The sequence below is a fragment of the Lates calcarifer genome, linkage group LG8 (genome assembly GCF_001640805.2).
Source record: "Lates calcarifer isolate ASB-BC8 linkage group LG8, TLL_Latcal_v3, whole genome shotgun sequence".
Lineage (NCBI taxonomy): Eukaryota > Metazoa > Chordata > Actinopteri > Centropomidae > Lates > Lates calcarifer.
Window position 1 is genome coordinate 11214597 of NC_066840.1, and position 16017 is coordinate 11230613.

Below are 16017 nucleotides of genomic sequence, written 5' to 3' on the forward strand. Positions count from 1 at the left end.
GGGCAGAGAGTAACCTTTTATTTAGGTATGGGTTGGAAATACGTCTTGATTTTTTTCTTTTTGTGCCACTGTAAATCCAGTCATGGTCAAGTGGGGATGACTTGTGCTGAGAGCATCTATTTCTTGTGTGTTCACCACTCTTCTTACCGAGACCCTTGTTAACTCGTCAACATAAAAAACGTATCCCATCAAGAAAACATGCAAAATCAAAGCCCACATCTGTCATTTTCTGTTACCTAAAGCTTGTCTCTCCCTCATATCTACAAGATTTGTGCCCTAAATTCTCTCTTCTTACATACAGTCATGTACACACACTTCCATTATTACAATCACTTCATTCATCCTCAGGGGAAATGTTAAGTTTTTGTCTGTTTCAAGTTTGTCACACGTCTTAAGGATCACAGTATTTTTATGCCGTTTGTTGGGCAGCTGGAGGCTGTTGACAGGTCTCGTCTGTCTGGTGTTGGTTGCTTTTCTTATTCACCTGTCAGATTCCTGTGACAGAAAAGACGACACCTTTTTTTGTCCTGGAAGGCTCCTGTAGTTCAGCATCTCCGCCATCCATTCCAGGAGCTCTTACTGTGCTGATGACTATATTTTACAGAAGGGGATAAAGCATGAAAGAAAAATGGAGTAAACCAAATGAGTGGTTACACAAACCAGTCTGTAAATAGAAATTTGATCTTTTTCTTCTGGGGAAATCCTGTATCCTGTCTGTCATATTTGATCAAGTAATCCATCTGGCCCAGAAATCCACATACAGTAAGGGCCAGTGAAGCCAGCAGGTGGTTTCCACTTGGACACAGAGGTCAAAGTTCAACCTGTGACACCAAGTTACAGTAGCAATCACGCAGCAGCTTTTCCATTCCTCCTCATGAAACAGATGAGTTTTCTTCTAATTTATTTATTTTTTTAATCATCAGGCATTTTTGAGGATCGCTCTTCTTTCCTTCATCTGTGGTGGTGTTTTGTTAACATATATGTACATCATTGGTTACCATGGCTGGTACTGATTAGGTGTTGTCGTGGCGATAAGTGTGAGTGGCGTCCAGGCGTCAGCTTTGGGTGGTTGAGGGTGGGGTGGGTGCTGTGGTCGCCAGCGACGGTCATTGCTGGGGAAGTTCTGATGGCTGTTTCTTGGGTTTCAGAGTGTCTATGAGAGACTGGACGCCGCGTTTCACGCTGGTTGTCACCCGCCGAGTCACCGAGTCTGCAGAGGGCGAGGAGGAGGAACCAGCGCGTTGGGAGGGCGGCCGTGCCACCAGACACTTCTGATACCGCAGCTAAGGAAGAGAGGGTTAGTAGAATTTTTATCATTTGGGTTTTGGTTCAAAAAGGAAGAAAAATAAGGCGGAATGGATATTGCCTGCAGGTTGTATGCCATTATGTATTATAGGAATAGTTGGGCATTACACTTATTCACTTTCATGCTGAGTGTTCGATGCAAAAATTTATGCTATTCTCATGTTTGTATGGTCAATGTGAAGCTACTGCCAGCAGCCTGTTAGCCTAGCTTAGCCTATACACAGAAAACAGAGGGAAACAGCTATCCTGGCTCTGTCTAATGGTAACAAAATACAGCAAATAATGCCCCTTAAAGTGTGTCAGTTTTATACTTTGGATATAACTTGTTACTTAGTGAGCTTTACATGTGCTGGTAGGCAGATTTTGTTACCTTTGGACAGAGCCAGGCTTACTGTTTTCCCCTCATGCTAAGCTATGATAGCCAGCGTTACCTTCATATTTACTGTACAGACATAAAGTGGTCTAAATCACTTAATAAAGCACAAAAAGTGTATTGTCCAAAATGTAGAATTGTTCCTTTAAATACAAATCCTTCTTTTTAAAATTCATTTAAGAACAGTGACACAAAACAACATACAGAACATCATTTCATCATCATTTCATAAAGAAATAATTCAATATGAGCTTACCACACATGCTGCCTGAACAGCCTCAGACACACAGCCTGCGTTGGGGTCACACCAAAACACGTGACACTGGAAGTGCTGGTTCCCGGTGTCCATGATGAAGGCAAATGTGTGCACATCCCGTCCCACGCCCATGAAGGACAAGAACCGGACGCGGCACTCCACCAACACCTCCTCATCCTCTTCCTGCACAGCAAAGAGGAGAATCAGAGCTCTATTAGATCCTCCTCTCTATAATCGATGTGGCACACTTGCATCTTTTATTTATTTGCTAGTCCTCAGGATAGCAACAAAAAGTCCCTTGCCTTTTCTTTGATCACAGCCACAGTGGTGTCAGCAATACTCAGTATGACAGGAGTCCAGTCCTCTTTGCCTGTGGAGGACAGGAGGCTGTCTATGGCCCCATTTATGATGTCCATACCTGAGGACAAAACACAGATGTCTGAACAATGAGACAGTGTGTGTAGGAATTTACTGAAGGAAGCAGCACGCCTTATGATGTGTGTGTGGATTTCAGCATGGGCTCAGTTTTACCTATAGGTCGAGACACAGATGTCATACCCAGATACAGCACATGAAACTTCTGTACCAACTCAGTCTTTGGCATGGGAAACTCTGCAGTGAGAAAAAACACACAGAAACACACATTCGAACAAACGCACACACAAATTGCCCAGAGGGTAATTTTATCACACGGCAACATCTAACGCAAAGTTCCAAAGGAGTCCACACATGATAATTGGCTTAAAGTAGAGAAATAAACAAACAACTGGTGAATATTTTAATATTTTAGGGTGCTGTTGACATGATTAGGGCATGAAAAAAATATGTTCACACACAAGCATGCAGGATTTCAGAGAGCTAGATATTTTCTGTATGAAAACCCTGCTGTGCCTACACAGTGGCCTGTGGACAGAAAAGACTGCCATAGTCAGTGAATAAGGATGATCAAAGATGTTATGTGTATCACCTGCATCTCAATCAGTGCAGGAGCGAACATCTTTTACCGTCAGGACCTCGCTATTAATACACCACACAGATAAATTTACAAGCTTCAGATGATTTCTAACAGACTAAAACCAGATAAAAGTTAAACTACACAGTTTAAAGAATGTTGATATTTGAATGTGCTAGAAGACAACATTATTAAAATTTAATGTAATAAAAAGGGCACAAATGAAGCACCCCTTTCAAAATAGCGATATAAATTATTAACTGTTTGCTCAATCACTTGTCTTCAGGGATTTGAAAAATGAGGGCGGACTGCAACATGAAATTAGTGGTAATTACGGAGACTCAAAATGAAATGTTCATTATTTCTAAATGACACATCTAGTTCAGTGGGTAACTGAGGCATTTACATAACAACACCTGTAATTTATTGCTAAATGAACCCAAAGCTAGTAACTTTGATGTGGTGGCACCAAGGAATTGTGGGTGCTGACCAGGGGATCTTTGCTCCACTCATTCATTTCTTGTCATCTCTTGGCTGTCGATTCACTCATAAACGTATAAATGTCCAAAGTGTTAAGAACGTTTTAAAGAACGTTGAATAATGAAAGGCCAGGTTACTAGGCAGGTAAATTACAAATTGCATATATTAAAGTGACAAGTGAAACTCAGACTGTCACAGTGAGATGTAACACAAGGCTAAAAGCAGCACATAGATTACACTAGTTTCCACTGGGATTGTCTTGATTTTTTTTTTAATCACAAAAACTTGCCATCAGAATAATTTTAGTAAAATTCTACACAGACTTGTTTTGTTACCCTCACTGGTTCAAAGTCTCAAGCCCTTCTTTCCTCTGACCACATCCAGCATCACATGGGTGTTGTTTGGGTGTGGTCAGAATTGTGCTGGTGAGAAGTTAAACCACTGGAGGTCAACAGAAACAAAGTCTTCATGAAATGTTAAATTAAAGATAACCAGTCCACTTATTACATCTTCAACTGATCAGCATGTTCTATGAAAAAAGTCCCTACAACTGTGACTTACATGGATGATGAACAGATGTTTTCACACATTCCATATTTAAAGTAAAGCACAGACAGGCCAGATCTTATGAAGACAGCACAGCCATTATCCTGGTGTTGACACTCATCCCAAATCATTCGGTGCTAATCTCCTCAAAAGTGTCCCTGCTCACAGTCCCAGCTGCCCTGAAGAAATCTAATCCAGAGAGCTAATGGACTGGTCTATCCACTGCAAGGGGAAACACCTCTCACTGGATACCAGCTGGGTTTTTTTTAATGAAAAGACTATGAGTTGAAGCAAGTTACTATATCGCTTTAAAAGATGTGAGGGATGTTTCACCAATAAATTCTTTGATCCTGAGGTTGGAATGGGCGCTGTGGAGCACCAGGCCTCGCCTCAAAGAAACGCTAATTGGGTTTTAATGAGGTCGACTGCCTCTGTAAGTGAAGAGCCGATACAGTTCTTTTATATTCTGATGCTGAAGCTCCTTTCCCCAGCGCTCAGCAGATACACACACCAGCTGAAGTTCCAGCGGAGGATGAATTGTGCTAACGCTTTTTCTCATTCTTCCTATAATTACTTGGGACTGAGAAGAGCAAGCCGTGGGACTTAGTGAAATGGGAAACAGTGAATAGAATTAGCGCTGTGAGGATAAAGCTCAGTGATTGTGGAGCGAGAAGTTGTTCCAGAGTCAGCATTATCTGTGTGTAATTGAACCAAACACTGCTATCTTTTCTATTAAAAATTTTTCACAGTTGCTCCTGAGGCGATAAGGTCATTTAAAAAAAAAAAACAAAACAAAACAACAAAAAAAAAAACAAAAAAAAAAAACATGCATGATTTCAGATGTGGAGGAATGCTGTAATGTGAGACAAGGAACCACAGCAGGGATGATAGCACACGGCTGACAAATCCAATTCTCTCATGAGGGAACTACAAAAGAAACAGATTCAAAAGAAAAAGAGAAAAAGTGTGTGTGTGTGTGTGTGTGTGTGTGTGTGTGTGTGTACCTTGTAGGGGTACATCAGAGCCGGTCTGGGAGGAGCTGCCAGCTGCAGCCTTGGCACTTTTCCTTTCAGCCATAATCTAAGCAAGGGGAGAGGAAAAAATGAAAAGAGAAGGGGATAAAACACAGGGAGAATGGGACCAAATGAGAGAGAGAAAAAGAAATAAAGCAAGAGGGGTGAGAAAAAAAGGGAAGAAAAGGAAAGTGATCAGAATGGAAACCGAGAAGGGAGAAAGAAAGATATGGCTGAAAACAGATGCAACAGGGGATCAAATAATCTTAGACTGTCTTGCAGCAAGAAAAAAAAATCATGAAGAATGATGACTGAAGCAGATAATAACAAAATTTAAAGGATAAGGCTAGGCAATATCCTACATTTTTGCTACTGTCAACTTATCCCATGAAAAAAACAAAACCTACAGTGTGATTCTTAATATTTTCCTATTTTCCACCCCTTTCTGTGGCACTCAGCCCAAGCCAATTTGTTCCCACTGAAGATGTAAGTCTCTAAAAACAGGTCACAAATATATAATTTTATTTTTTCAGTAGGCAAAGTAATTTTCTAAAACAGCAGAGCACTGTAGTTGTACAGAGACACTACTAAAACAGAAGTAGAGTTTGTATGTTGGGTGTTTAAATGGGATTTGTTGACAATAAGAAAAATATAGATTAATACCAGCCTTATACTTAGAAATCTTCTCTTCCAAATGATATATTTAGATTCAGTTGTCCAAAAAGAAACTGTCTTTCCTTCTTTTCTTAGCCTCTGGCCCTGCTGCAGTGTACACACACTTTAAAGAGAGCTGAATAGTCTGCATGGCCCCTGCACTGAGCTGCTGCACTCTACCTCTTCCTGCTACAGATACTTGATTAATTGTAGGTGTCATTAATCAAAGTCTATGGTGAGTCTGCAACTCTGCTCACAGGGGAACATGCAAAAAGACGCATGCACACACACACGTATTCTCTCTCTCTCTTTCTCTCTCTCTCTCACATACACACACACTCACACAGACACAAAGGAAGCCCGCTCAGCGTGCTGCACAGCTGCAGGACTCAGGTCACCAAGTTTCTCCGCTGCAGTGAAAAGAAAACTACCACTATGTTCAAAAAAGGCAGTGTGAAGAGTCATGGTCACACACACAAAGACATACACACATACACACTCTTCCTTCAATTTGGGGTAAGAGATAAGAAGAAATTAATGGGAAAAAAACTTTTTTCTCTAAATGGGTCAACATGCCTCTGAGGAAGAAGATGTGTATTTCTAGGTAGAGTCATCCTTTACAAGGTCACTGCTGGCCTCAGGACAGACTGGATTCTCTTTGTGGACAGAGGGCTGTGTGTGTGTTTTTATTTGTGTGTGTGTGTGTGTGTGTGTGTGAAAAGTGAAGCATTTCTAAATAAGTAAATTGTAGACTATATACATATGCATTATCTTTCATTATGTTACAGCATTGGTTCTCCAGACCACTAGTGACCAGTGAACTTCTCATACTCTGTGTGACTAGATAAATCATTTTGTCATAGTTGGCATAGAACTCATACATTTTCTGACTCAAGCCCACTTCTTAAAAATGGGTCACTAATGTAAAGTTTCTTTTTTAAAAAAAAAGCTTATTCATTTCCTAAAACAGCTTGGCACTGTATTTTTGGCAAATATGCAAAATCCAGTGACAGAAACATCATCAGTGCTATGTAGGATGGCAGAGCCTCAGCTGCTGCAGCCTCAGCTGGCAAAGCTCACTTATTCAAATGACAGGGATGCCATTAGACCTGCTGATCTGTGCAATGTCACCACTGACCCTGATCGAGCCTGGCTGGAGAATCTGTTTCTGAGGAACTGCAAATTCTTCTGCCAAGTGAAGGGACATATAATTTCCTTTTCCACACCTCAAAAGAAGTGATCCAAACAAGTCATTTAAATCTCTGGACCCTCTGTTAGCGGTGTCATAATGACCAGTCCAATGAGTGCTCCAACAATTTGGTATTTTCCTCACCTGCACAGTTGTGAAATGTGAGAGGTTAACTCAGATGCAGCAGCGCAAAACTGCTGCCAATCTGCCCATCTTGTTGACAAAAGCAAACGATGAAATGCCAACTCCTTTTATAAGTCTTGATATTTGCAGTTTCCTTACAGAATATTGGAGATGAATGCTGGTTTTACTGACTTTTATGTCTTTTGACTGTTTTACAGTTTGACATTACTCTTGAACCAGGTTCACTGTGTAGTACGTTCAGCGGACAAATCACTTTACAGTTGCATGTTCCATTGCAACTGACTGAGAGCTCAACTGAATGAAGAAATGAATGGACTGTTTCAGGAAGTGATTGAGTTCAGTTTGTTCGCCTGAAAGATTTGTTCTTTCAAATGAAATGTTTGTGAACAACACCAGAGTGTGAGAAGACTCAGACCTGCTGAAGGCAGAGTGGCTGCTCTGGGAGAGGAGGAGATTACTGATTAGTGTGTGTGTGTGTGTGTGTGTGTGTGTGTGTGTGTGTGTGTGTGTGTGTGAGAGAGAGAGAGAGAGGGAGGGGAGAGAGAGAAAGTGTGTACGTGTGAATCAAGTGTGTGACTTTGCTTTATTCTGCAGCTTTGCACCTTTAAGGATTCCCTGTCCCTGAGAGGGTTAACACACTGTCACCACTGTGTCTCTCTCCTGCTCTCTCTCTCTTTCACACACACACACACACACTGAAAACTCTTTTCAAGAAAAACTGCATGTGCTCTGTAACCTGGATCTTATCTCCTCTCCTCACCGTAAAGGCTCTTAAACCTTCTCTCTCCTCGGCTCTTACTTCTCCAGTAAAAGATAACAGGCATCTTGTCAGGGCACTGTGACTGTTTTGTGTAGCTACTAGTTTAATTTTACATGCATGTAGGAGTGTCAGCTAAGTTACAACCTTAAAATGTAGCTCTGCTTAACTGCATCAGCAGAAAAAGGTTTCTTCTCTCTCTCTTCAATAGACGCCCTGATTGAAGCCTGATAGCTTGTTTCAGAGCAGCAGATAAGCTCATTCATGCAGAGGCGGCGGCGGTAATGACACCCACCTTGGAGCAGATTTCGTGGAGACTTGTGGCGATGGCTGCGGCAGGAGTATCACATCTGAACACGTGGCACTTCAGCACCCGTGTGTTTTTGTCTCTCGCCACGTAGGCAAAGTCCCTGAAGCACGGACAGAAGACACGCAGGTATCATCACACATGAATTTCTAACACAGAAACAGACACAGTATTCACCTTGATGCACCTAAACAGCAGGTGTGCCAAACTTTTTGCTTTGTTAAAGGGGCAGTAAGTAATAATATATGTTGTCTCATAGATCAAGCGATTCAGTAATTAGCCAGATGGCTGGTTTCGCAGCCTGCACACTTATTTATTTAAACTTCAGTGACTTATACAGGTGTCTTTACACATTTCCCAGCTGTCCTCTAACTTTCATGATCATATGTGGAAAGAAAACTGTAAGAACAAACCACAATGAATTTCACAATCAACCAATAGATAGAAGAACAATTTTAGAACGTACTAGGAAGAAGGGAATTTTAGCATGTAGTGTGAGGTTATTGTGTGTGCATGTGTTGGATAAAGGAGACAGAAGAGGATGACTGTGGGTTATTTAGGCTTAATACGTGACAAATAACCTCATTACATTAATAGGTCCATCACAGGACTCCATCTTCTTGCAAATACGCCATTTTGCCTTAATGATATTTGTTCCATCTTATAACACTTCTTCTTTCCATATATTGTATGTGGGTTTTATCTGCTTAATTTCAATACACTGACTTCCTCCTCCTTGGAGAGCCACTTTTGGACATCAATGGATGTTGTTATGAAACACTACTTTAAGGGCTTCAAACACATCTTCCCAGAGGGCACCTGCTGTAGCTTAGGACCAATATGTGGATATGATTGCCAATTTGTACTTTACATTTCCTTCAGCAGTTTTTTTGAGTTTTGTTCGACTCAATTTTGGCATTATCGGCAGCGTCTGGAAATATCTTGATTACTTTCCATTTGGAATTCATCCCAGTGTTTCAGCCCTCATTTTATTCTCATCTGCTATATCAGGAACTGTTCTATTGGAGCAGGTTTTACATATTCTCTCCATTCTGTATGTGTTGTCAGGAAGTGACTCATTGCAGACATTAAAAAAAAGTTTGTCCTTGGACCCTCTCTGTTCTGAAACAAAAACTTTCCAGTCCTCTCCTTGCACCTGTTTCCATTGTTGCTGTTCAACAATAAAAAAAAGATCTAGCAAAACATGTTGCAAGACATTTCATGCATAAGTTAAAAAAAAAATAAACACGACAACAGAGTAATTACCCCATTTTGCATCATGATACACTTACTTCTTTGCTAAACATTTCTTGTTGGAACTTTGCTCTAATTAGCTCACTCATTTGTTGTGAAAATGTTGCTTCATTATTTGTGTCATTTAAAGCCTGCCATAAACTTTACTGCTGTAGCTGCAATTCCTTGTACACCAGTAAAGCTTTATTTGACGAATAGATCACTTAAAGCCCCTTTAACATGAGCAGGTTTCTCTCTGTCATCACTCATTCCTTCACTGGAAATGGTGGTTTCAAATTTTGACTACACTGACACACACATATGTACACACAGGCATACAGGGAGGCAGATGTGTGTCCCAGTGCCCGAGGAGACAACGTGCTGCGAGCTTCACGATGGTGCCACATGGCAGCGAAAAATGAGGAGGATGAGGGGTGAGACCGAGAAAGGAAGCTCTGCCGTGAAGAAAACTTTACGCAGAGAGTGGGTGAGAGATGAAACGCAGCTACGTGTGGGAGGTACCAAACACACACACACACACACAAGATGAAAGATAGACACATTTCTTCCTCATTATCAGGTGAGACAAGCTGCAGAACAAAAGGTAGGAGGCTGTGTTTCCAGCCAGGACTGAAATGATTGAGTAAACAGACAACACAGAGTGAAAAGAGGGGGAGTGGGAACATGCAGAGAAGCCAACTGGATGGCGGTGTCACCAGATGCAGCTCAACAGCTTCATGCACACACACACATAAATGCATACACACATATGCAGTGTACGCTCCAGTTTAACCATAGACACAAACAGAAATATGGCAAACACAGCCGACATTTATCACAGCGGGCTCTTTGTGTTTATGAGTCCATTATCCGGCCTGTCTCCTCTGCTTAATTGTGTGCTCACACACTTCGGGTCGATAATGCTCACCGCCTGTGGCCCGAAAGGAGAGTATGATGCGATGTGTGTGTGTGTGTGTGTGTGTGTGTGTGTGTGTGTGTGTGTGTTGTGGAGTGGTATGTGTATGTGTCCGGTGCACTTCATTCAGGGACATTTGAGCAGTGTGTCACCAAAGCAGCATGAGTGGCCTTGCCTCGCATACTACAAATGGTTCTTTTATGGCTTGTGCTCCCTCTCTGGGGGATCAAAACGCTATAAAACTGCATGCAACTCTTAATAGGAAATAGCCTGTGGCCAGTCTGGCTTGTTGATGATTTAACACCAGTGATTTAGGCCTTCGATAGTTTGCTGCTGCGCTCCTCTAAAGAGCAACAGTGACTCTGGGCGAAGCAAAGCTACTGATTTGATGCCTGAAGTGACAGATGCAATTATACAGTGGGGAGGGTGTGGGGGGCTTGACATGATGATTACTGAAAACAATGGGAGACGCATGACCACACTTGAGCACGCCATGAAGAGGAGGTTACCTTTCTCTGGGTCCCGGGAAGCAGAGGGAGGGGAAGAGGTAGGGAAAAATTAGGGAAGGAAGCAAGGAGGAAGGAGGGAGGGTGGTGAGGGAAATAGTGAGGAAAGAATAGATGAGTTTTAGAAAAAAAAGAGGGGAATGGGAAATTAAGAGACAGGAAAAACAAAAAGATGAAAAGGGAAAAAAATTTGAGGAGAAGGTGGGACAGGAGGGGTGAGGGAAAAGAAAAACAAGATGAACGTTAATACACACGGCATTCTGAGTTAGAAACAGACACACAGACACAATGCTCTTTCACCTCAATCACTGTCTTGCCATGAGGTGTGTGTGTGTGTGTGTGTACTTTTCAATTCAGAGGCTTACCGTTCTGCTACATTATGACACAGCACACCTTTCCTGTTAGATAGGAGATCATACTCACACACATACACACACACACACACCTTGTTGTTACTGCAACTCCCCCTGCTCCCCATCTCTCTCTGCCCCCCCGCTCCAATCTCTTTCATCCTTCTCTTTGCCTTCGCTCTTTAATCTTCCTCTCGCTCCCTGGCTCTCTCGTTCTCTCACTCTTCTACTCCCTCACTCTTTTTTTTTATTCCACAACACGAGAAAGCCCCTGAAAAGAAGAAAGATGCAACACAGGATGATGATTCATATCAACAGTGTAACTCGTCACAGCCGCTCTCTTCCATAAAGTCAGTGACACTGTATCATCAGGAGCGCTACAAAGGAGGCACAGGCTGAATACAGAACAGAGAGCTAATTCAAACATTGACTGGCTTTGATTCTTTGATGATCCACTTAGTAAAAAGCAAGCTGTGTTTTTGTGTGTGTGTGTGTGTGTGTAGTAGTAGTAGCAGCTGGCAGATTATTTCAGACAGGGAATCTTCAGAGTCAGAGCATCAGAACTGCTGCTTCGAATCGCTCTCCTCACAGCTGGTGGTCGCCCACATGCATACACACTAACACAGACACACACACACATATGGACGATAAATCAACACATGTATAAACTGCCTAGAAGCTCTTACGCGCCACATGTAAATGTGTCTGTACATGCAGTATTGAAACGCACCTCTGTCTCTCTCTCTTTCTCTGTGTTTGAATTTCATTCATGATTTTCTTTTTTTTCCCTCCATTTACTTCTTATTCTACTTCCACTTCTGCTCCATTTCAAATGCAAACTCTACGCCTTTTTCAGTCAGTCACTTTGGTAAATTGGATTTCGGTCTCAAAATCTTGAATGGCCCAAATGCTGCTCTCCATTTACCTCAACATTACACCCCATTCTTCTCTCTCTACAACTCATTTGCATGTGAGTGTCAGGCTGAAAGTGTTGCGAACGCTGTATTGCTGATGGAGGAGCCGCATCAGACCTGATTCACACCCAGAACAGACTCCCACCTCCCACCTATTGTCATCATCACACTGACCTAATTTGACTTTGACAGCACATGACTGAGACTAAGCCAGCTACATCTGAAAATGTATCTTTTGCTCCCTGTTTTGGTCTTATGGAAACACTCAGACAGCATTTTTAATCCTGGACAGGCAGAAAAGTAATGGATCCTGCTCTCTGGTCAGTCACAAAAATAGGCGTTGTCTTATCTATGTGTTACTCCTGACTTCACAATCACAAAAAGGTAATTTTATCAGTTTTTTAGTGCAGCAGCTGCTTAACTGGTAGCATTTATGAGCTGTGATCAAACTACTAGCTTCTAACAATTGACCTGTCTGACAAATAAAAGCAAAAAGCTTTTTGGATAAGAACAAATAAAGTGTGAGTTTGGGTATAGATGATGATGGAGAGCATGAGAGGAGAAAATTGAGTTTAAACCAAGTGAAACTAAGAATAACCAAACCAAAATGCAAAAACTAATGTCCAAAGTCCCAGTGTTGAGTATTTAAAACCCAAAAAACAAATGTATTATTTATTCATTTAGTTCCTCAAATATGTATTCTGCAATTTATTCTTCCCCTTCATTATGCTCTGGTGCCAGATATGTAATTCTGGTGGAGAACGTTCATTTTCTTTTTTTCTGTTTTTTTTTTTTTTTTGCCTATAAAGGAGACAAACTGAACAAAAACAAAACAAAAAAAAGATCAGGTGTAAGAAATGTGCTAATATTTTTGCCAAGGACGTTATGTTTTCTCTTGTGTCTGTTAGATAGTTAGTTAGTTAATCTGTCAGCACGATTATGCAAAAAAACGATTTGCAAACTTGGTGGAGTGACCGGTTATGGGCCAGGGAGGAAGTTCAATTTTACTTAACTTAATTTTGGTGTGCACCCAGAAATTTAGAAATCATTTTCTTTAACATTGCAAGAGCTAGACAGATATGTGTGGAATTGTTTGGCCTTGGTGGAGGTATGCGCTCTACTGAGTGCCATTCTAGTTGCAGAATGTAAACTGTAATATAAATGCAAAAATTTTCAGAAATAATACCAAGGACATGACCTGAGTGCCCTGCTGATGCCTGTGTATGTGTTGGCTGTAATGCAGCCTTTTATAATTTGCCAACCATATTAGGAATAAGAACAAATGTAATTTTCCTGTTGGTTTGGCATTTTAGTGAGGACAGAGGTATTCGTGAAAATAGCCAAAAAAACTGTGATGTGGACATGCTTTCACATGTAAACAGAGGTTGCAAATCAGGCGGCTTAGTGTGGAGACAGCGGAAAAAGAAGAACAGTGATTCCTGACCTCAGATAATGGAGGGGATGACATATTGTGGAGAGAGACACAGGCAGCGAATCAACCAACAACTGAGGATGAATGACACGTAGACCTCAGAGATGCAGGAAGAGTTTTTTGGCAGGAAAGTGAGGAGAAAGGATAGAAAGATAAAATGTTGAGAGATGGGGAGTGATAAAGGCAGGAGGCCAGAAAGCCAAAATGAAAAGGTGGGAGTGTGTAAGAGAGGAATGGGAACGAGGTGTGAGACCCACTGGGGGCTGGATGGCTGAGGAAGAGGTGGAGAAGAAAAAGACAGGCAGAAAGAGGCACGAGATGAAAGGTATGAAAGCACCAAAGCAGAGAGATGAGTTAAAGCAAGACTCCCACCACTCATGTGTTCTCTTTTTTTCTCTCTCCTTCTCTCTCTCTGTGCTCCACATATTTCCACAGCTGAATAAAGGATGACTGACTCACAACTACCAATCTCTCTTTGATCCTGATGGCTGCGAGGCAAGCTCGACTGGAGAGGATGCGTGCGAGTCGGAGATTAAATGAGGTCACGGCTGCAGATGTATGGTGAACTGGGTTTGAGAAAGTCACACAGATTCTTGACATCAGTCGCCCACTATCAGTAGTACTATAAGTGCTGGGTGTGTAGTAGTAACATTAGCATATGTACAGCTGAACGAATCTCACCCTTGCATACTTGAACACAGCTTCAGTTTGTGATGTTCAATGCTTGATGCATTCCTACATTTTAGATTTCAGTTATACATTCCTGACAGTAAGTATCAGGCTGTGTGCATCAATATTGAAAGAACTGCGTGGGAGATATAACCCATTTAACACACTGTGCCCAAACTGCACTGTAAAAAAAATAAAGTTAGTGGACACTTGGCTGCTAAATATGTCTTGGGCAGCTGTGTCATTTCAACACAAAAGAGCTCACAGGTGAGGGTTGCCCTGGAGTTCCTCTCAATATGTGGAGGAAAGAGGTGATCGTGCAAGTGAAGAAGATAATAATGATGATCAAAAAAGAGATATCAAAGGTAGTTGGTTTTCCAAAATCAGGATTTGGGTACTTTCTAAAAAAGCAGGTACACACAGAAAAATGAGAAAACAGCAAACGACCTGGTGGACCAAGGAGCACAAGTCTGAGCAGAAAATCTGAAGAAAAACCCCTTTATGACCGCACAGCAAGTCAAGAATGTTCTCCAGGATGTAGGCGGACATGTTTCCTTGTCAACGATCAAGAGAAGACTTCACGAGAATAACCTCACAGGATTCACCACAAGATGTAAACCCCCTGGTAAGCCTCAAAAACAGAAAGGCCAGTTCAGAGTTTGCAAGAAAAAACACACAAAAAGAAACCAGTGGAGTTCTGGAACAAAGTTGTGTGGATGAGACAAAAATCAATCTCTATCAAAATGATGAAAAGAGGAAAGTATGGGGAGAAAAAAAAGGAACAGCTCATGACCCAAAGCTTACCACCCCATCTGTCAAACATGGTGGTGTTTTTTTATGGCTTGAGCTGTATGGCTGCTAATGGAACTGGCACACTGGCATTTATTGATGATTTCACTACTGGAGGAAGCAAAAGGGTGAATAGAGGAGAAGTCTGTGTGCTCAGATTCAACCAAACGCATCAAGACTCATTGGATGATCTTTCACCATTCAGCAGGACAATGATCCTAAACATACAACCAAAGACCTTTTCATGAAGAAGAAGTGAAATATCCTTGACTGGCCGAGTCAATCACCTGATCTCAGTCTGAGTGAGTCAAAGGTGGCTGTAGTGAACGTCTGGGAGAGCATCATATGTCTACTGATGTCTATGGGTTGAAGACTTGGGGTAGTCACTGACTGCAAAGGATTTCACACTAAATATTAAATAACCTTTGGGCACTGTGTGTTAAAAGGGCCAAATCTCCCACACAGTTGTTTGTATATTAACGTAAATCTACTCAAATTAAAGCTGAGACTGGGCACTAAATGTAGCACTAAAATATGCAACTGTCCAAATACTAACTCTAAGTTTCTATACTGTATATCTGTGATAAATTTCCCAGAAAAAAGCCACTAAGAGGATTAGAAATATTATACACTGCTGACAGATGCTGATAACATATGTAAGAAGAAGAAATGTGAAAAGAAAATCTATAATGCAAAAGACTGGACCACTGATGCTGAGGTTGGTTATGAAATTGGCATCTTTGCCTCCCTTAGTAATGGTTTTCTGCATGAAATGTAAGTATTGAGCGTTGGTGGAAATGCAAGGAAGCTGCAACCCGAACTTGATTTTTTTTTTTCCCCCACTCATGTTTGAAATATGGTTTCTAAGATTTGATGCAGTTTTGCAGCTGCGATGACGAGCTGAAGTCAGGGACCAAAATGCACTTTAACATTGTTTTCATCTGGATCTCCTCCCAATTAAATAAATACTATTATTTAAATTCAAGTGCTTTCAAAAATCTTACGGAGAATAACTAACATGCATCCTCAGGTGCTGAAATGGTGCAATAAAACTAAAGAGTCCCACAAAAGCTGCCGTAAAAGAGGCTTTTTAAGAGGCAGTGAAAACAGCACAGGCGTAACTAGTCCCCAGTCTGCTCTGCCGTACTTTCTCCTGCTCTGTAGCTTCCAGTATCACTCAGCAGAGACTCGTGTCCTCTCCAAACCATCTGCCATGCGCACACACAAAGACA

At 41.5% G+C, this 16017-nt stretch overlaps 1 protein-coding gene across 3 annotated transcripts in view; it reads right to left on the minus strand.

The window, feature by feature from the left end:
• Positions 1-105: 105 nt before the first annotated feature.
• The window catches only part of LOC108899181 (amyloid beta precursor protein binding family B member 2), a 39075-nt gene continuing 23163 nt past the window's right edge, over positions 106-16017 (minus strand). For all 3 annotated transcript variants that reach the window (XM_051072288.1, XM_051072290.1, XM_051072287.1), the window contains exons 9-14: positions 7965-8079; positions 4917-4992; positions 2466-2546; positions 2237-2352; positions 1935-2117; positions 106-1283 (exon numbers count right to left, since the gene is read on the minus strand). In XM_051072288.1, coding sequence (XP_050928245.1) covers positions 1107-1283; positions 1935-2117; positions 2237-2352; positions 2466-2546; positions 4917-4992; positions 7965-8079 — 748 coding nt within the window. In that variant the 3' untranslated portion in view covers positions 106-1106. The remainder of the gene's footprint in view (positions 1284-1934; positions 2118-2236; positions 2353-2465; positions 2547-4916; positions 4993-7964; positions 8080-16017) is intronic.